Source organism: Passer montanus, unplaced genomic scaffold, assembly GCF_014805655.1.
Source record: "Passer montanus isolate IOZ18808 unplaced genomic scaffold, ASM1480565v1 scaffold37, whole genome shotgun sequence".
Classification (NCBI taxonomy): Eukaryota; Metazoa; Chordata; class Aves; order Passeriformes; family Passeridae; genus Passer; species Passer montanus.
In genome coordinates this window covers 3,073,111-3,094,182 of record NW_024368485.1, presented here as the reverse complement: position 1 = coordinate 3,094,182, position 21,072 = coordinate 3,073,111, and the positions used below count along the sequence as shown (strand labels likewise).

At 41.0% G+C, this 21,072-nt stretch overlaps 1 protein-coding gene across 1 annotated transcript in view; it reads left to right on the top strand.

The window, feature by feature from the left end:
• SPTLC3 (serine palmitoyltransferase long chain base subunit 3) overlaps window positions 1–20,435 on the top strand; it is an 80,005-nt gene extending 59,570 nt beyond the window's left edge. The window contains exons 8-12 of the mRNA XM_039717203.1: window positions 3,044–3,263; window positions 5,555–5,681; window positions 16,383–16,518; window positions 17,501–17,630; window positions 19,976–20,435. Of these exons, the coding sequence (XP_039573137.1) occupies window positions 3,044–3,263; window positions 5,555–5,681; window positions 16,383–16,518; window positions 17,501–17,630; window positions 19,976–20,089 (727 nt within the window). The 3' untranslated portion in view covers window positions 20,090–20,435. The remainder of the gene's footprint in view (window positions 1–3,043; window positions 3,264–5,554; window positions 5,682–16,382; window positions 16,519–17,500; window positions 17,631–19,975) is intronic.
• Window positions 20,436–21,072: the final 637 nt, after the last annotated feature.

Here is a 21,072-nt window from a genome sequence, read left to right as displayed (position 1 = left end):
ATGAGGGTCAGCTGCAGTCTAGAAGCTTTCCATCCCTGCCACCAAGCTAGGAATTTGTGCTACAAGACAGGACGTCATACCACGTAATGAGAACACCTGGCCTGGGCAGAGCCACCTTTAGTTCATCTGCATCTGGGGGATTTTTATATGCCCTGTGTGCTTGAGCAGATCTGGAAACAGATCAATACATTTGTACACAAAGCTAAGAGGCCCAGCCAGAGTGAGACAGAACCAGTACAGTTCACTTCTGGTGATTTGGTTTAAGCTCACTTGACATAAACATTTACTGGAGGATTCAGTAAATTTTCCATTTGGGCTACTCAAGGGGTTATGTGAAGTGAGCTTTATCTTGAAGCAATTCTAGAGAGAGTGGTGTGCATATCACCAGCTATCTCCTAGGGTCAAAAGATGACCAAGACCAGAGCTGGCAGCAAAACAGTTCTCACCTCTGTCATCAGGATGGCTGGGACCTGTTGGAATGGCAGCACAGAACATGTACACAACTCCAGCAACACTTTATCTGTTCCATGGATGCTTCAAGGCCACATCGGGACATCTGTCAACTACTGCATTTATGTCAGCCAGCATCTTTCGAGAGCAGTAGATCAAAACTGAAATTAAATATAAGTGCCTTGCTTTGCTAAGCAGCTTGGAGTTCCAAGAGAAATCTCCTACTCATATGAGAAAGAAAAGTTTTCATTTAATCTTCTAAATGGTTAAATCTTGCATCAGCCATGTACCAGCTTCATATATTCTGGGATTCAGCACAACTTTCCTTCCATTACACAAATACCCAGCATTTTAATTTACCCTTTTTTACTCTTTTTGAAGTTAAATGCTGTCTCTCCTGCCTGAATCTCCATTAGCCACTAAGCCTAATGATGACCATATAAATGTGGAAAAGCAATTATTGTCTCTGCCTGGCCGTTGTGCCCAAGCATGCAGGAAGATGGAGGGTGGGACTGCAGTTTGCAGAGGTGCTGTTTGCTCTCCCTGCAGACCCACCAGACACAGCTGAAAGCTGCCAAGCCCAGCCCGTACGATGGTGCACGTCCAAGCCCGTCCAGTGGCTCAGTGTCATTTTAGCTGACTAATGCTTTGACTCTGGGCTATGTGAGGACTGTGGGCCCTGCCCCTGTATTCACTAGGAAAATAGCTGTGGTGGTTTAAGTTGCTTCTCCCCCAGCTGCCAAGTGCTGTTTGGGAAAAGTGAGAAAGCCCAGCCCTCAGGAGATTGCAGTACAAGCCCACCCTTCTTTGCTGCAAGGGACCATGGTGCCAACACACAGTCCTAACAGCTGCCTCTTTTATGGCTGGGCAAGACAGAAGGGCATGATTTGCCAGCAGTCAGCGACAGCCAAAAATATGCCTCCAGGCACACACAGCCGGGCTCTCTGAACCTCTCAGTGTGAACAGCACAAGCAACCCTTGTCCATGGCTACTCCCCCATGCTGTTACACTAATGGAGACTTGTCTTTGGGTAGGTCTACTTCAAAACTGGAGACCAGTTTCCAAGTTTACTCAGGAGACCAAAGGATGGAGGAGGACTAAAATTGTGAGAAATTGCCCGAGTGCTAAAAGCACATCGTGCTCCTTTTGTGGTGCCAAACTTCCAGCTGCACAGTACAAGTGGCAACAAAGCAGCCTGTGAAAGCCATTGGTTCAGGATCCAAAAATTTCCAAGGCACTATTGATTGCACTTCTCTTTTGTACTTGCTATTTGGGACCAAAGTCCATGTTTCTCGTCATCTGAAACTCGTTGTATTTGCAAGTGGATGCACCTTAGCTGTGGGCCTTAGCCACAGAGCCCTGGTTTTCTTGGCCCACATTAAATTTGTGTTTGATGGGAAGTTTTTAGCCTTTAAAGACCTGCTTACTAGAGCTAGTGGAAGAGAACATGATTAACTCATTAAGAAATGAATACTGAGTGCATCTGAGCATATCAAAGCATAGCTGTGGTCATCTCACAAAGGTTTTCAAGACACAAGTCTTCACAGCAATACTATGCATATGTCATCTTTATGGGATCAGAGAGCATTTCTTATTTATCCCTGCATTTTCATTTTGCTGGACACCTCCTTTGTGCCTTCCCATTTACTGGCACGACCGCCAGCAGTGCAAAAGATCATTTCTTCCCATTTCTATAAATCTCAGTACATCGTTAATCACAGAATCATGGAATGGCCTGGATTGGAAGGGACCTGAAAGCTCATCTTGTTCCAACCCCCCGTGACATGGACAGGGACATCTTCCACTTAACCAGGTTGCTCAGAGCTGCATCTAAGCTGGCCTAGAACACTGCCAGGTATGGGGCATCCACAGCTTTCTCTGGGCAACCTGTGCCAGTTCCAAATATTTTGTTTTTCTGCATGGCTGTAAGAAAGTAAAAAGAAAAGGAATTGAAACTTTTTTTACTTTTGCACTAGGTAGCAGGCTACATTTCCTAAAAAGTTCATATCGAAGCAAAAACTGGCAGGACTGGATTTCAGCTGCCTGTTTTAATGCCTAATTCTGTGAAGACTGGGAATGCTTAGAGTTTATGGCACCAGCTGTGGGTTTCACATGGCCCAACTCCAGTGTATGTTGGACCCAAATCTTCTGCACCAGATGAATTTGCTCTAGAGCTGTTATGCCCAAATATTGCCACAGTAGCTGACGATGAAATAAGCAAGGAGACCAGACTGAATTATAGCTGTTCTTTATAATGTTTGTTTTGTAGAGATGAACTGTAGTGTGCTGCTTAGGGTAAGTATCTCTGCCTTGCTTTACACCTTTCCTCGTCTCCTCTGACATGTTGATAATTTACAAACATTCAAAGACTTTTTTACTGGTTTTCAATGTTTGAACTCTAAAACTGTTTAACTGTTTTGTGCTCACCTGCAAGTGGGAATGGGTTAAGAGTTGATTTTTTTTCTTTTTTTTGGCTTGTAAGTAAAAATTGAGATTCCAGAGGAACTTTGGTGGATTAGGGCAATCAATTGCTATATTTTCTGCCAGTGTGGGAGAGGGTTTGTTGTTCACCCCTGATTCTCTCCATGTGCAGCATGGAAGGGTCCATCGTGCGCCTGCCAGAGATAGTCTCCTTGAAGAACAAATACAAAGCATACCTCTACTTGGACGAAGCTCACAGCATTGGTGCAGTGGGAGCTACGGGCCGAGGAGTTGTGGAATACTTCGGAATGAGTCCCAACGATGTTGATGTATTAATGGGAACGTTCACAAAGAGCTTTGGCGCAGCTGGAGGATACATAGCTGGCAAAAAGGTAAGAGGAAATCATAAACAATTTCACATCAAGCATGTGGGAACTGCTTTTGTATGATGTATGATATTTTTTCAGTATCTTTTTGAACAGAGTGCTTTACATGAGCACTGTTCTGAAGCTAGCATCATTTTTGCTTGGATCCCAAATGCACATCAAACAGTCAGACTTTCTTATTTTTGTATCATGTTCATATTATGTAATTTGCTTGAGTTGGATTATTCTGTGCCACTCTGATGATTGTTGTTTGTCTTGGAAATGTTTGGACATGTTGTGGTTGGCTAATACACTTCCCTACATTAATTTGCATGCGGATTGTTCATTACTTTGTTTCACATTTGTAAACAGTATGTGAAGCAATATTGAGAGATTAAAACCACAGTTTCATCCACTGATAATAAAATTCCTAAAGAGTTGTGAATTAACATAGTTGCATTTTTTAGGAGAATGGAGAAAACAGTTACTGGGGGCCTTTTGCAATAGTAAGTTCTGTGTCCTCAGTTGCTCCACATACATTAACAAAACAATCTCTTGCCAACAACAGATGTCAACAAAAAGTAGTGCTGAGCTTGCTTTAACTGGGGGTGTAGAAGGGAAAGCATAATCAGCACCATTGTGAAATGTCATTGGTTTTGTTGCTTGACAGAGAGATCAAATGGCTGCTGATTATTTTCTCTTTTCATATCCTGCTGAATGTATTTTTAAGCAGTCTGCTGAATGAGTGGGAAGCCTGTTTATTCAGCCCATATGGTTGTTGTCAGGATAACATTAATAAGGGTAGCCCTACAGTAGAATAAAAGGGCTATAAGAAAGTATAAACTGTGTATTTCTTACTGTCTTTCTTGGGTTTGCCCCTGGAGATCTTAAAACCAAGTGTCATAATATATCAAGAATCAATTTTCTTTGTTTCCTTGGCTTCCTAAATTTGTATCTGTATGTTTATTTCTTACCAAAAATAATGTGGGTAATGTAGCTAGAAGGTATAGAAAGATTGGACCTGTGAAAGGTAGTGCCATGTAATATATGCTCTAATCCTTGGGAGGTTTTTTTGCGTGAAAACAGGTCACTCTTTTCACGCCTATGTGTATCGCTAAGTGTTGCCTCAGGCTTCCCAGCCTTGGAAGGCTGGTCACCCATTCACCCACTTACATTCCTTTCTGTAGCCAAAAACTCACAGTGGTGCTGTTTATTCTGCATCAGCTGGAGCCCAGAACCCTTCTTAGCTTTTAACCAAACCCTTAGGAATACAATTGCAATATGGCCCTGCACAACCTGTGTAAGGTTAGGTAAATCTTTATCCTCAGCACTGGAGTGTGTAGACTCATACATTTTGGTAGTGATTTGTGTTACTCTCACCCTGCACAACCTGTGTAAGGTTAGGTAAATCTTTATCCTCAGCACCGGAGTGTGTAGACTCATTTTGGTAGTGATTTGTGTTACTCTCGCTGGATTTTCTTTTCTGATTATACTTTTTTATCAAAGTCAATTTTCAAGCAGGCCTCATCCCTTTCTCACTAACATGCACTCAGCTTTTAGTGTGGTAACTATTATTTTATCAAAGTCAATTTTCAAGCAGGCCTCATCCCTTTCTCACTAACATGGACTCAACTTCTAGTGTGGTTACTCTGATATTTTGCACTAGGAGATATAAGTTGTTATAACAATGATGATCTTAGAAAGATCTGAATTCCTACTGCATGCCTGAATTCAGGAGAGTTACTGATGTTTTAGACATGCCTACAGCATATCAACAGTTTTTCTAAGAGCACAGATTGTGTTCTTAGGAAATGTTAAAGCAATTATACCAACTCTGACATGACTGTACCTACCACACTGATTGAAAATTTTGATTTAAATTTATGTGCTTATAGACATAATAAGCACAGTGAGGCTGCTTTTCCTGGGCTAGGTCATGTAGCAGAGGACCTATACTGATGTCATATACCCTTTGTTTCATTACCTGAGGGGAACTGAGCAGCATTATTTTAAGTGCGGCAGTTCATTGGTCTTGAAATTATTTTGGCTCCTTTATAGTAAGTCTGAGCACAGAAGTAAACATTATTCTATTCCAGACTTTTGTTTCAGCTGTAATTGTCCCACTTATATGGTAAAGCATTTGGACCTGCCTGATGTTTCTTCAGGCTGTGTATTAACAGTGGCAGTCAAGAATGCAATCCAGTAGCTGGTGAAACGTCCTCTTCCTTTTGCACATTCCCACTCCTGCAGTAGTTAAGGGGGAGATCTGCTGTTTGGCCAGCTCAAAGCTCATTCATGCTTTGTTTTGCTTGTGTAAGGACCTTGTGGACTTTTTACGAACTCATTCTCATAGTGCTGTGTACGCCACATCTATGTGTCCCCCCGTAGCAGAGCAAATCATCAGGGCAATGAGATGTCTCATGGGACTGGACGGGACAACACAAGGTAAGCCTCCTTCCTTCCTTCCTTCCTTCCTTAAAGTTCATTTCAGATTCCAAGTAGTCTGCTCCCCTCCTCCCTCCCTCCCTCCCTCCCTCCCTTATTTCAGCTGCTACCAGAGTGTCTCTCTGGGTACAGTCAAAACATCATCCAGCAGCAAAGAAGTATTGCAATAGCATTGCAAAAGAATTCCTTCTTATTGTAAAATTAATACCCAAATCATCATACTTCTAAGTACTGTCAACCCTGAGGTTTTTTTTTTTCCATACTCATCCACATGCAGCAGGGATGGAGATATGTTGGAGTTCTGGCTGTATAGTTGCCAGCCCACCCTGCTTTGCAAATTGAAATGCATAGATTTCCCTTGGAGTATATTGTCTGACTTTGTAGTGGGTTTCATAAGGATATGACTTCATTTATGGGCTAGGTGCTGTCGGTTTAGCTTCTTTGTAAGTGTAAACCTTCAAAATGGCAAGCAACTCAAGCATGGTGCAGCATTTCAGAACAGGTATTGTATGTTAAAAAACAGTATGACAAGATGATTAATATAATTCCTACCTCACTCAGGCATCAATTATGGTTTCCTGAGCGTAGTTTTGTACAGCATTCTGTCCCAAAAGAACTGACTACTTGGTGTCCTTATGAAAAATTAGGTGTATTTCTATTCATCTCTTGAAGTTGCAGATGCAGCTACTATCCAGTCCTCTGTGTGATGTTTCATCCTCTTTGTAATGTATTTTCTATACAACAAGCAACAAAACAACTGTGACATACCTATCTGTTACTGTTTCAAAGCAATGCTGATATGTGTTCAGTATTCTAGGACTTAAATCCCAACGTGGAGAAAAAGTGATTGAATTTGTGTAGTTTTCTTCCAGGAATGCCTGAGAGTCATGATATTCTTTAACATGCAGCTGAAGATACAGATTCTGCTCTGAATTGCAATCTCTTTTATACTGGTCCAGCAGTGCTGTTTTCTCTTACTTTGTCTGAGACTGACAGAATTAATTCTGTATTAGTCCTCCCTGATAGATATGACTGGGATAAGGTGGGAATGGAAGAGATAGAGGGTAGATGTGAGCAGGTAAGATACTGCTGTGCGCTGTTCTGTTGCAGTGCCCTAGAGGGCTGTTTCAAGCTATGATAGAGACAAAGCTGTTAAGGCATTCATCACAATGCTTTGATGAGGCCAGAATTTACAAGACCCAACGTACTGAAGGAGGGATGGAGAATCCAATCCCAGTGCCAAATTCTGCTGAGTGCAAGGACAAGAGGCAGCAAAACTGCAGCGCGATGCGCGGATGACGAGACAGTGATGCTTTTGTCATTGCGGCAGCGAGGCCAGAGCATAAAAAACTGCTTCCAGCTTGGAAATTTGGAAGGCCCCGGCTGCATGTGCTGATGCCTACATATGCTGGGGATTAGAGACCCTCTCTGACATCTTCCTGGTGGCCTGGGGCCGTGTCAGCGGGCGCGGTCCTGCCCTGGCGCTTGCCGTGAGAGGGCGGTCTGACACTGAGCCTGCCGCATGTGAAACACGAAACATGCAGAGCATTTCCCAGCCTTCAGAGCCTGTAAAAAATGCTCTTCGGCTAGCGTGATTCTGCGTGCAGCTCAGTGCAGGGTAAGAGGAGAACTGGGTTCAAGATGGAGTGTTTTAAGATGTGTGTGTGTGTCTTAGGTCAAAGAGTTGGAAGTATTCTCTCTCCGACAGGCAGTGTTGTTTAATGAGACAGTGTTTGGATTTCTGCACAAAATAAGAGCTTATTAAGTCTTCTGCAAATCCGTTATGAAGTAAATTAGTGTTCTGTCAATTTTTTTTTAAATTGTCTTGTAATATGAAATGCAAATGAGTAGAAAAACAAATGAATAAATCATATATCACAACTTAGACATTGCACAAAGGCTAGCAAGCTGGCTGTAATGTGTAAAAATGTTTCTTGTCCTTCTGAGCCAGACTCATTATTTTAGTCTTTTGGGTTTTCTTTCATGTGGGCCTCCCTTCATTAGGCTGTCTTGTGGACTACAAGAAAAAACCCACAAGCCAAAATACGGGACAAAAATGCTGTGCTGGACCACACTACATACAATGCATTGCTTTGGCATTGGAAAGAGGAAGGTGGTGGCTGAGAAAGGAGCAAGGAACAGAAGGGAGAAAGAGCTGTCTCTCCTTAGATATTTTTTGTTCCAAGGACAGTGACCCTGGCAGAGTTCTTTTGGTCCACTGCCATGGAAGGTGGTGAATCCTGCGTGCAAGTGTTCTTGTGAGAGCATGAGCTGTGGAGCAGAGAAGTTTCAAGTAAACTGGAGTTGCTGCAGGGCAGTGTTGACCATGTGTTCTCTGAAAGCCTCTCTGATCCATAGAAGGAGTTTATTTTGCAATTTATTTCAAATTGCATTCTCTTCCCACTGGATAATTTGGGGAATCCTTTATATGGAGATGTCCACCAAGGGCTTATCTTCCAGAGGTCATTTCTCTAGGGTGTGAGCCTTGCAAAAATCACTGGGAATGTTTTAGAAAACAATGAAATTAGAGTTTGCCAAAAAGTTCCATGTGAATTAGAGGGTGCTTGTTGGAAAGAGGATGAAATAAGGGGACAAAAAATGTGTTAACCCAGCATGTTCTTACGTGTGAACTTTGTGACTCCTTGGCAGATTAATAGACAACTAAGAGAAGGAAGACTGATTTGATCATTTAAGTTGCCACTCAGAAAAAAATCCATTTTTTATTTAGTCTTCTTTATTTTCCCAGATATAAGACTATTACAATTCCCTGAATTTCTTGCTGGTTATTCTCCACTAATTTGTTAAGCAGCCGATTTAAAAAAGAGTAGCACACAGATGCAATTATATAGTAGGTAATGCCAGAGCCCAGAAGTGCAGATGCTGCTTGTGTATCCTGATGTGTATCCAATTGATTCCATATTTTCTCCTTTTAGTTTCAATTAGTAAGAATATGGTTCTTTGGAAAGGGAGTCAAGATGGGCATTTCCAGGATAGGATCAGTACAGGGGTTGCATGACTGCAGGATATGAATAGATATTTATGGGCCCAGGGAGTACTGCTTCACCACAAGGAAGGAACGAGTTAGCACCTTCAGGGTAATTCTGTGAAACCTAAACTCTTCAGCTGGAAATTACCCACAGCCAGTGTCTGTTCCACACAGAAAGGTGTAAACATGTGGGTCTATCCCACATCAATATTTGTGATAGATGTGAGACATGAGTGTCATGGGATGGTATTACAGACCCCACAGGCAATATTACAGTTTCATTTCTTTTGCCTTATTTTCTGAGGTGACTCGAGAAAATGAAGGGTGAGAAATGCTAATTTAGGAGAAGGCAGTAGCTCCCTCAAAACTGATACACAGAATTGGAAGGAGGAACAGGTTGAGGTCAATATTACTAGTATTTCTTGAGCAACTATATCCAAAGAATCAGAAACTGACTACAAAATATGCAAATGTGAAATCAGGTTTTTAATGGAGTAAAAGCCCTGTTTTTCCTCAGTGCCATGTTTTACACAGCTCTGAAAATCGATGTCTTGTAGAACAAAACACATTTGTTCTTAGTACCATAACATCATAGACGCTTTCATAGTTCCTATAATAGAGTTGTTCAAAAGTGTATGAACTTCTGGCAGCTGTATTTCCTCTTGTAATGTCATAAGGCAGCAAGTTCTGCAGTTCAGCTCATGTAGTCTATTTAAAAAAAAAAAAAGTCATTTTATCCCTCTTAAGCCTTTGTGGCCTTTTCATCTCAAATGTGTCTCTGCTCATTTATTAGGAAATATGGGAAGCAGAAGTTCCCATGGCATTTACTCTTTATAATTCATAATATAGACATTCTTTATGTGTTTTCCTCGTGGCTTTCTCATTACACTGCTGGAGATACCTCAGGAAACTCAGCAGCTGCCTTAGTGGTTTTATCCCATGATGACACTGGAGTTGACTCAGAGTGTTTGGACCCCGCACAAATTTGCAAGTACACTTACTTGCATGCAACACAGCCCCTCCAGCTGCGACCTCAGACCTTTTCTTCCTCCCCACTTTCTGCACGAGAATATTGAAAGCATATTTTTACACTTAAATTTGATAGGTATAAAATAGAACCACTAGGCAGATGGAGTTAAAACTGCTGGGAAGTCCAAAGCAATTTTTTTTATTACTAATAATAGATTATACTGGTATAAAAAGCAAATTGCAGCATTTGTAAAGGAAACATTTTTTCTGTTTAATGCATGGCAAACAATAATTCACCAACAGAAGTGGGCATTTTTTATGTTTTTATGGGATGCTGAAACATTTAAAAGCTTGTCCTCTGGAATCTACTAGTAAAAGATGTTTTGTTAAAAGATAATTCCTGAAGTCGTTTAGATTGTGTTTCTTTAAAATGTTCATTTACTTTGCCATTTGTGCTGAATGGTTTATCTTTTTGGAACTATTTGTTTTCATTTGTGTTTTTAGCAAAGTCTTGAGTTCTTGCATTTGAGCTCATTCAGAGTGTGAGAAATGGCAGAATGCTGCTTTCTGTTTTGGTTTGACATTAAAGAAATTGTTTTGAAAGGGTTCCTTTTAAAGATATTTCCATCAGCCTCTGATTTTTTGTATAACTGAAGGACCAGCTCCTTAAAATAAGTTTCGATCTTCCTCTGCTATCTGTCCTCAAGAGTCTTTTGAAAACATTAATTTTGCTCTGTCAGGATCCTCTGTAAATTTGGAAACCTTAGTTCCACATCACTATGACCTGACCTAAACCAACACTGGTGCAGGGAAATGCAGCCTTGTCCTCAGTTTCTCCTCCTCCTGCCTATCCCCTTTCTTGTGCCCCTTCTCCCCGTGCCAGCGTGAGTGTTCATGCAGCCATGCAATGAACTGAATCAGAGCACTGGTGTAGCTGAAAAATGACCATCCCTCCCACAAAATGGTTAGCCTACACCCAAACTGGTTCCCAGAGCCAATCTGCCACATGGCTCCATGAGTCCCAGTGTCAGGACTTGGGCAGCTGGGCCGAGAGGAACAATCCATTTTGCAGCAAAATAAATCTGTGCCAGACTGGACTGGTCATGAAACTATTGCTGTAAGCTTTAAATCTGCAAGTGACTAGCCATGGACCCCTTGGACCTACTCAAAACAGCTTGCAGAATCAGTCATGCTAAATAAAGCCTGTCTTTTTCAAATTCTCATTTTGCTGCTTCATTCAGAGGGGATTGCTTCTCTTAGATTCTTAGCAAGCAGGATGCTTGAAACCTGGCTTAATTTAAAGTTAATATTCCCAGTAAGTATGTGGTTACATTTCAAGCCCTTAAGCACATTTATTCCTTGTTTGCACAGCATTGGCTCCGTGACTAGGGCTCCCAGTCATGACAACAGTGAGGATATTAGTGGTGATAATATGCTGCCACAATTATTGTTTGTTTAAGGTGAACATGACAGATGTTCTCCCAGCAGTGGATGATGAAACAGAGCTAAATTCTGACATCTTTGCTCAAAATGAGTGGCATGCTGTTCTAGTGCAGATACTGCCATGTGATCCACCTGCCACAGGACATCAGATGTATCCATGGAGGGTCAGAACAAGCAGGGGCTTTGGACTAAAAGTGTTTGCAGTGATTTGCAACATCTCTGAGGATTAACCAAATTCTACCTCATTTGCAGTCACTTTTTCCATATTCAAAGTTATTTCATATTCAAAGCTAAACGAGTGCTGTAATGCTCTAGTAGACCCTGCCCATGGAAGGGTCTACTAGATGCCCAGACATGAGCATCAACTGCAGGCAGAGGAGGGATGTCTCACTCGGCTGTCACCTGTAGCCAGACCCCCAGCGGTGAAAGCCATGATTCCCACAGGGACAGCAGCAGGCACACAATCCCTTTCCAGGGTGTTTTTCCTGCTGGAAGGCAGTGAGGATCCCTCTGCTGCAGATGCTGCTCTCAGCCTCCTGAGCACACAGCAGGGAAGTGCCGATCCCAGCAGCCTTTGGATCCCTAGGAACACCTGATGGGATGCAGATAGAGAGCCTTGTGCTGGTTTTCAGCGGCGGGATGGACCCGGTCTGATTAATCACAGGTGATTAATCACCTGTGCTGGGAGTAAAAAGGGTCAACCAAGGCTGGCTCCTCTGTCCCTACACTATATTTGAATATAGATAAGGTGCTGGGTAGGCAGATCTGACCCATTCGAGAAATAAAGCACAAATGACCGAATCGTTACAGTTTTTCTCCTTCCTGCTTCAATTGAAATTACTATTTTTCTTCCTTTAATCTTCTCTGAAGAGTGTTTTACAGCAGTTCACAGTCAAAATGAGTCTTTAAGGGATTATTTAGCAGCTGAATTAAGATGAAATTACTAGATTTTTAGTTAGCATTAGATTGTAGATGTCTTCACTTCTCCCCAGTTCGTAGCAAAGTTATTTTTTATGAAGATTGTTTTATCTGAGAACATATTTCCTTTAGGCACCCCGGTTTTATAGCATTCTATTTGTGATTTAATGCACATGCATGTGTGTTACTCTTATAGTGGAACCAGAGGAAAAAAAGGAAATCTGTCCATCTGCAATAGTTTAGTGGGAAAGAGCTATTGTTTTCCAGGTTTTTTTTCAGCCTATGGAAGATTGTTTTTTCCTATCTAGTTGTTAGTAGAGGAAGGCAGGGAGTTGAGTGCTCCATCCAAGGAACACTGACACTAGTATGTAGAAGCTCAATTGTGTAATTGCTTATCTATAAAGACCCTGATGTCAGGTGCCCTGAAAATGTGTGACAAAGCTTCTGCCAAGTCTGTTACTCCAAGTGGCTCTCTTAAAAAGTTTGTTGCTTCAAAGAAATTATGAGCTACTGCATTTTATTATTTATCTCTCTCTCTTGCCTTCTTTTTGTATTTTTCTTTCAACTAACCATATTAATTTTGAGGTATAAAGCTTTCTAAAAGCCTGCATAAATTAATGAGCTAAAGCCAGCAGTTTGCAATGATGCATGTCACATAAAAATATAATCAGCATTTTCCCCAGAATTGCCAACATCTTAGAACTTTGCAGTAAACCAAATATTTTTAAAGTGGTGCAACCAAATGAAAACTCTAAATTTGCCAGCAGAAGGTGGATTGTTGATGCAGTAAATCTGCTTTTCTTGTACCATCCAGACAATTAATCCTTTATTTCAGAAAAATCCTCATAAACCACCTGTGTATGTTCCCGGCAGCGTGAAGATAACTTGTGAATTTTGGGAATTTTTTATCATTCACTTTTCTCTCCTTCTGTCCCTTCTTAATTTAGCCAATAAGAAGATATGGAGTACTTAATAAAGTTGTTCTCAGCCTTAGCTGAATACTCTGGAGCATTAGTGTGCTTAGTTTTAAATAGAGAAGTGTCAGTATTCCATGTCCAGCCTTTTTCCAAACATAAGCTGTGTTGTGGTTTACATATTTCATGGACTGTAACTCTGGATATCCTGCATGCTGTGCTATAAGCTTTTTGCATAGACTGTAAATCCTCAAGGATTTTGCAAAGTAAGAATTTTGTAACACATATTTACTGTGTAGGGACCTGATCCTCTAATTAGTCCCATTCAGGTAAATTCTTACATAGATGCAGTTGTATTCTTTTAGCTCAAGGGTCTGCTTGGCAGATTTTCACGCAATAAATATTAAAGGATGCATGATCCCAGCCTCAAAAATCAAAGAAAATGCTTTCTAAGTGTGGTGCTTTTAGTTAAACATCCCACAGTGAATTTGGATTAAGATCTGATTCTAAACTGAATACACCACTCTTAATCTGCAGTGTGGGGGAAAATCAGGCCAGTGAGACAAAAATAAACATTTTGCTCAGATCTGCCTCCTTATCTGATGTTGGAAGGTCCCATAAAAGAATGGAAAAGAGTGTTGAAATACAGCTACAAATTGTAATGGTTTTATTGCTCTTGCTGGGACAGCATATAGGAAGTCTGCATATATGATGCGTGTCTGTGGTCGTTGACCACAAAACTTAACATGAGAAAGGAAAGTGTTGACATTTGCTAAAGAAATAGGTTCCTCCCAGCCACCCACCCACAAATACTGTGTGTGTAACAATTGTCTCCTAATGTGCTTTTTTTCCCTCCAGATATATGTGAGTGCTCTGATCTTTTATTTGGCTCTTTAATGCATCCCTGCAAATGAAATTAGTATTCTGGGATATTGCTAAAACATCCAAGTGGCTCTTTTGCATCAGCACTGGCTGGCTTGAAATGAGCTCCACAGGGAGCCTTGAGAGGGGGGATCTCGCATCACAAACCATTTGAGGATGTAGAATCAGGAAAGGAGGATTAGAAAAGGAAGAGGTGTTTGACTTTTGGGGGGGGTTGCCTGAACCTCCTCTTTCAGCTCTAAAGTTCCCTTAGCTGGAGTCTAAATTTCCAGCACCAAAAACAAGTGAAGACAAAACTGTTCGACTCTGGGTCCTGCGCATATGGTTTGATAAATAGCAAACAGCACAGCCTGGAATGCTGCGTGGCTCACACTGTGTTTCCAGCTCTGTGGTAAACACATGAATAGAAAGGAGAAGGCAGCAAATCTTCAACTGCACTCGCCAAGAACATCTGCATTTATGAAAAGCTTTCCCTAATTGAAAATCTAGTAGTTTCAAATGCTTTCCAACTGAGAGTTTGGAAACTAGCTCAGGGGCTGCTAAGATAGCAAGAAACAGCAGTGGCTTTGAGCGCCGAGTTCAGGTTACTCCCCCACCCTCCTCCTCAAAACTTGGACATTGAGGAGGTGCTAATAACATCTTTACAATTTCTAACAAGGGAAAATTTCTCTCTTTAGACTACAACCACGTTATTCTGTAATTCTCTAACTCCTTGTCCTTACCATCATCTCCCCTTCCCTTCTCCTCCTCCTCAATACTTCCTCCTGTTTCTTTGAGATCTACTACACCAAAAATATTTTTGGAAATACCACAGACTATTGTTTTTATTAGTGACTGGAAAGCTTTGTAGTAGGATGCTTTTGTGTTTCATTTGTTTTCCTTGCTCTGGCACAGCTGTTTTTGCTTTAACAGCATTAGAGAGATAGTTAAACTATTTGTGGCCTTTTCTAACCCAGCAGATCTCTTCTACTGAGTGCTTTAAACTGAATGACTGAGACTGTAAGTAACAGGTTGTCTGCGTGGGCAGTTTTGTTTATAAAGCTACAAATGCACTGTTTTTATGAGATCTTTTAATTTGTTCAAGCAAAACACCGAACACTGTGAAGCAAGTCCCAGTTTCCCTATAAATTTCCCAGCCAGAGCACTGGCAGAACCTTGACTCTGGAGGATACAGAACAAAGGAAGTAGAAGATCTTGTTCAACCCTACACATGTTCAGAAATAATGATGTAGAAGAGATGCATGTAGGTGTGCTGATCCCCACTTCAGGCAAGAGGGAAAGGGAAGAAAAGCCAGAGCAGATGGTGGGGGCAGAATGTGGTCTGAGGACAAATCTGCAGCATGTAGCTGCTACAAATGCCTTACTGGCTACTGTGATTGCACAGAGCAAGATGGGGAATTAGGAAGCGGGCATCCACTCAGAATGATGGCAGCAGAAAGGGGTAAATGAAGAAAGAAGCCAACAAAATGTAAAGTAAAATGAAAACATAAATGGAGAGTGAAAATATAATATCTTTGCAAAGGTATAGGGAAAAGAGGAAATGAGTTGCACTGGAGGTTTCAGTGTTTGTGTCTGGTGACATAATGTAAGTGATATTGAGAGTATGGGCTGATGAACAGCAGGAAAATGAAAGTTAAGAGTGTAATTGTGTCCTGCTAACTCCCAGTCTCACTACACATTCTCACCACCTCTGCTGGGCAGACACAAGCTACTGAACAGTGATTGGGTTTGGAGACTCCATCTGTTTAATGGTGGCTTGGCAGTTTTGTTTCTGGCAAGGTCAGGCAGCTGACAGACCTGGCTGGATTTGGCTGTGTGGACTTGAGCTGGCACTGGGCAGGCATGTGTGTATGGAGGAGGTGGCACCGTGCCTGTCAGCACCCCTCAGCAGTGCAAAAGCAGCACATAGATAGCTCACTGATTAGAGATAATGCAGGTGGAATGGTGAAAGGACATATTATATCTTCTACTACAGTAGTGTAGAGTGTGTTTCTTGCCTCTTTGTGTGATGGGTTGGGAAGCAGTTGCACTTGTCAGGAACCACCTCCTGGCAATGCAAAAGAGATGGCCAAAATGCCTTTTCAAGCACATTTTTCTCTGCTGGTTTTTTGGTCTTTTTCCTTCATTAAAAATAGTTGTTTTCAACTCTCCTGTCAGTTTTGCAGGGGTCCCATCTGTGGATCCATGGCTAACTGAGGCCAGGGACAATGCAGAGTTAATAGTCAGTTACCTTGAGAAAGAATATACTCGATTTCCATGAACTGTCTGCACTACTCTGTAGGTGTGTGTCATCTAGCAGGCTTTATTTAACACAACGAAGTCCATAGAATTGTCCACATGTCTATCCCCAGACAGAGACTGTTTCTGTCCATGGGAAGGTACTTCACAAGTACAGGAGTATCAGCCATCCATCCTACAATGCCGTAATAATCAACATAGTTGAATTTAGCTCATTCCATGTTTTTCTTCTCAATCAAATAGCAGCATTTACATTTCAGCCAAGCTGTTACCCCAGCCCTGATTATTGCCTGTGACTAGACTCCAGGTATGATCTTTGCACTGACTTTTGTCCTGACTGGATTGTTTCAGGGCTCCAAAGAGTGCGTCAGCTGGAGAAAAACACAAGGTACTTCAGACGAAAACTGCATGAAATGGGCTTCATCATTTATGGCAATGATGATTCTCCTGTTGTTCCCTTGCTCCTTTATATGCCTGGCAAGATAGGGTAAGTACTGAAAAAACCTTGCTGGCAAAACAAGCACTATTCAAGTTTGTGGGTCATTTGGTACACACTGCAGAAGATGATGTTCTCTGTGGTAGGTGCTTCCCAGGAGAAACATACACTGCAGTTTGAATTCTTCATTTAGTTCTGCTTTCTTTTTGCCCCTAGGTTTAATTTTGAGTTGTTCCAGATGTCAGAATTTTAACTTTTTTTCTCTTTTCCATTTCTAACATAGTCTGGAATAATACTTTTGATAACATTTTGAATTTGAATTTTTTTGGGTTTGAATTTGTAATTATTAAAGGACACATTGCCATGGTTGTATGAACTGGTTTAGGAGGATGCTTTTTTTCCCCCATCTGATCTTTGAATGGTCTTTGCATATTTTACCATTCAGTTCATCTCAAGCAGCCCTTGTGCACTGACTTGGACACAGAGACCAGAAGTCAGTAGTAGCATTATGTAAGTGTTGAGCTGTAGGGAGTATTTGCAGGTAGCTTAGGGTGTCTGTGGGCTTTAGGTCTCATACATGCCACACAGGCCTTCCTAACTAACAGATCAATTGTGAGAGCAAATAAATCATCACACAGATTGGTTTATTCCTATTGGTGTTCAGGAACCAAGAATTTATACCTTCCACAAGCCCAACCTCTTCCATCCTTATGGACTGCAAATGCCCACATGGTTTGATTTGTACTCGGAGACTTTCATTGACATAAATGAATCATGTCTACCTGCAGAGCCCTCTGTGCCATCACATTTCTAGTATTTGACACCCACTTGCCTTCATGAGCTGCTAAGCAGCAAAGAATCTCAGTCCTGCTGGTAGAATTCTGGCTTTTATTGAAATCAGTGGGAATATTCAATCAATTGAAAACAGGATTTTACCTATTGTTGCGTTATAAGTGATTTTTTTCTCTCTGTGTTCAGTTTATTGGGGATAATTTATTTTTGATTTTTCTCCTCCTACTTTTTCTCTCCTTAGGGCTTTCGCAAGACGCATGTTGGAAAAGAACATCGGGGTGGTCGTGGTTGGGTTTCCAGCTACTCCTATCACAGAATCCAGGGCTCGGTTTTGCGTGTCAGCTGCTCATACACGGGAGATGTTAGACACGGTGAGTGCAGCAGATGTCCTGCCCAAATTAACTTCAGGTGCAAAGCAGGCTGGGAGAAGCTGGGCCTCTCTGACTTTGAATCTCAATAATTCATTTTTACATTTGTTTTTGTGGCCTTGGCACTTGATCTTTAAAGGCATCAGAGCCTTATACATTTTATTTTCTAAAATAAATTATGAGACAGTTAATTTCTTATGTTCTATTCTTCTATTTCTAATAATGACCAAATCTGTCATCACTAATAAAAACCTACATGAAAGGCACAGCAAGACAAAAGTTAAATGCTACGTCAAAACTATCAGAGTAGGAAACCTGAAACTATATGGAAATAATTAAAAATCAAGTTTTCCATACCCATAGTTCCATTCCATATTTCCATGTGTTTCTTGAACTGTAGAAGTATATGGGACAGCCTTGGGGGTACAGGTGGAAATTGCTAACAGTTTTGGAACTGTTTGAACCTAATCAAATTTAATTGGTGCTGTCTGGAAAGTCTCAGTTCTGTATCTTTCTCTGATATCAGAAATACCATTAATAGTGTGTTGAGACTTCCATCACAAATCTCTGTTCCAACATGGAAATATGTTTAAAATAAACTCTTTGAAATTTTTCATTTCCTTTTTTTGCCGAAGGTGTTTTTGGCCTGGCTTGAGATATGTTCTTTCATTCTCAGAATAAGCCAACTTAGAGGAATGAAACAAAGAGGCTTAACAATAAATTTCAGGCTTTGCTTTTCCTCTCTTTGCACAAGTGTTGATGGTCAAAGTGAAAAATCCTTGAACAAGGAAAGGCATTTGAGTTAAATGTGCCACTGGTTCATGCAGACAAGCACTAGGGCCTGCAGAGAGCTCCTGAATCTCCTTTTGCATCCTGAGGTACACGTGGATGTGGGACTGGAGCCCTGTCCTGCTGAGCAGCTCCCATACCAGTGTAGGTAGCTGTAAAACAACATCAAAAACCTGCTTTGCATGTGTGCAGTGTAAAATTCCTGCTGCTTTTAAAGGTTCAGTAGTTATTCACAAGGTACAATACCAAGGCAGTATTTTGTAGAACAGAGCATAGCTACGTTCTTGTGCTGGTCCTTACCAGCTTTTGCTGTTTGACTGTGAGGATTTTGGCTTTTGTAACTGGTAACAGGCAATGAAGTTGATCTGAAGATTTATCCCTTTGGGTTGCTGCTTTGATTTTCTTCCTTTGTCCCCATTCCCAAATGTCGAGCCCACCTCGTTTTTGGGCCATCCCTGTGCATTCACTCCCTGCCACCTGCACCTTGCTGCTCCCAGGGAAGGTCTGGCACTCCCCAGGCACCACTGATCATGCTGTGCTTTTGCCACAGTACTTGTGGCACTCTTACAGCATGGGGGAATGGAAATGCCCTGAGTTTAATTACTTGCAGAAAGAAAGCTTTTAGGACAAAACACTTTGTGACTGTGCCTAAACCCAGGGTAACAACAGGTAACAAGCACAATGAAAACATTTCCCCTTTTGTATCTCAGCCTGGAACTAAAGAGAAAAGATCCATGAAAGGGCAAGCTCCCAAGAATAACTTCCTTAATGACCTGGAAGCTATCTTTCTGCTTAAACCATTACTAAATTACTTCTTTTTGTTCTAAATTAGTTTTTGTTTATGAGCTTGTTTTAGTGGCTTAACAGAAACAGGCTTAAAATCAAAGTTGCTGTTTCCTTCTTTGATGCCAAAAAGTTGGCTGCTCTTGAATGGGGGTCAGATGCTGCAAAACACTGAGCTGCTTCCCTGTGGTACAGAGTTCCTTGGATATTTTTTTGAATCCACTGAGAGCTAAGGACACAGCTCAGCAAATTGCATTACAGTATTAATGAACAAAAATTTGCCCCTGTGATATATAAAACAATGGCATTCACTAAAATGATCTTAAACTATTCAGACTATTTATTCTGATTCTGCTCAGCACTGTGAGCTGATTATTACCTAAGAAAAGGCATTGGCAGCTCCAGTCTTTGAGGGCTACCGAGGAATACTGAAGTATAGACTCACATGTTTCTTTTGCACATGCAAAGATAACTTTTTATCTTGGTTGTTACCTCTCTGCACTTTTGAAAAAAAAAATTTTTTTCATCTGTGCTCAATTAATGTACTTACTAATAAATCATAACCTACTGAAGGAGTAAATTCCTTTCTTATGGATGCTGTTGTACATCTACAACTGCACTGATGTTCCCTGTTGTAGACTGAATGCAAAATTTGCCCATTTGTCCTTTAAACTTCAATTGATTTTTTTATAATCTTCTTGTTCTGCAGTAAAGTAAAAGTTAGTAGAAGTTCATTTCGTTTCCAATTGAATTGACAAAGTATCATGGTTTTACAGGTTTTGAATGCTCTGGATGAATTGGGTGATTTTCTACATCTGAAATATTCCCGGTATTCCAAGTCATCTCATCCTGAACTGTATGAAGAATCTAGGCTTGAACTTGAAGATTAAGTTTTCCACCCATGAAAAGAACATTATGATGCTATGAAAGGGCGGAAAACCTGAAAACTAAACAGTACAAATGCATTTCTTCCCTTCTAAGGACAATTTTTATTTCTCAGTTAATTGAAAGGAGGGGAAGCTCAGGTGTTGCATCACGTTGTATCAAACTTCTGTATTCAAGAGACTGAAATATTGATACAGATTTGCCTCCCCAGGAGATCTGTCCTTCTTAAGGTGTTTTTGATGCAGAATGAATGCATCCATTGATCCAGTTGCTAACCTACAGCTTTTGATATGGCCCTTTTTTATGAAGAGGCTTCAGATAGTCTTAATTGTGACTGAAATAATAAAGTTTTAAAAGTTAATCGATTCCAGTGTAATACAGCTGAACTTCATCAGTGAGACTGATCTGTTAAAGAGCATAATTCAACACGCCGGTGTGGACTGCTACAAAAGAATGAGTAGAAGGTGACTTCATTAACTAAGTTGCACTATCATGCATTTCTCCAAGGACAGAGAGTGTTAGAAAAAGGCTAATGCTGAGAACAAGAAAAGCAGCCTGATGAGATCATGTATTTCTGACAGCAGGTTATGGGAAAGGGAAAATTCCTCCTCTCCACAGACCTTTTCTCGGTCACCTAAATGCACTCCAAACTTTGAATTGTACAAAATTTGGGCTTAAACATAAACAGAAATGCTTTTCTGCCAACTCATTTGACCTACAACCTATCACATCTTATCATTACCTAAGTTCTTCAGCAGGCTTGCTCCCTTTTTGTGGGGTAGTAGTAAATAATTTTAATAAACATTTAACTTTCCCATAAAAACCTTGATCAAAACAGTCAGATACTTGCAGTTCACAAACTGCAGATGACATTTATGGGCTCATTCCTAAGTTTCTTGAACTACTTATGGGCCTCATAAATTCACTAACGAGTACATAATGCTGAAGCTGTTAGTTATGCAGAATGTGAAGTTCGAGATACCATAAG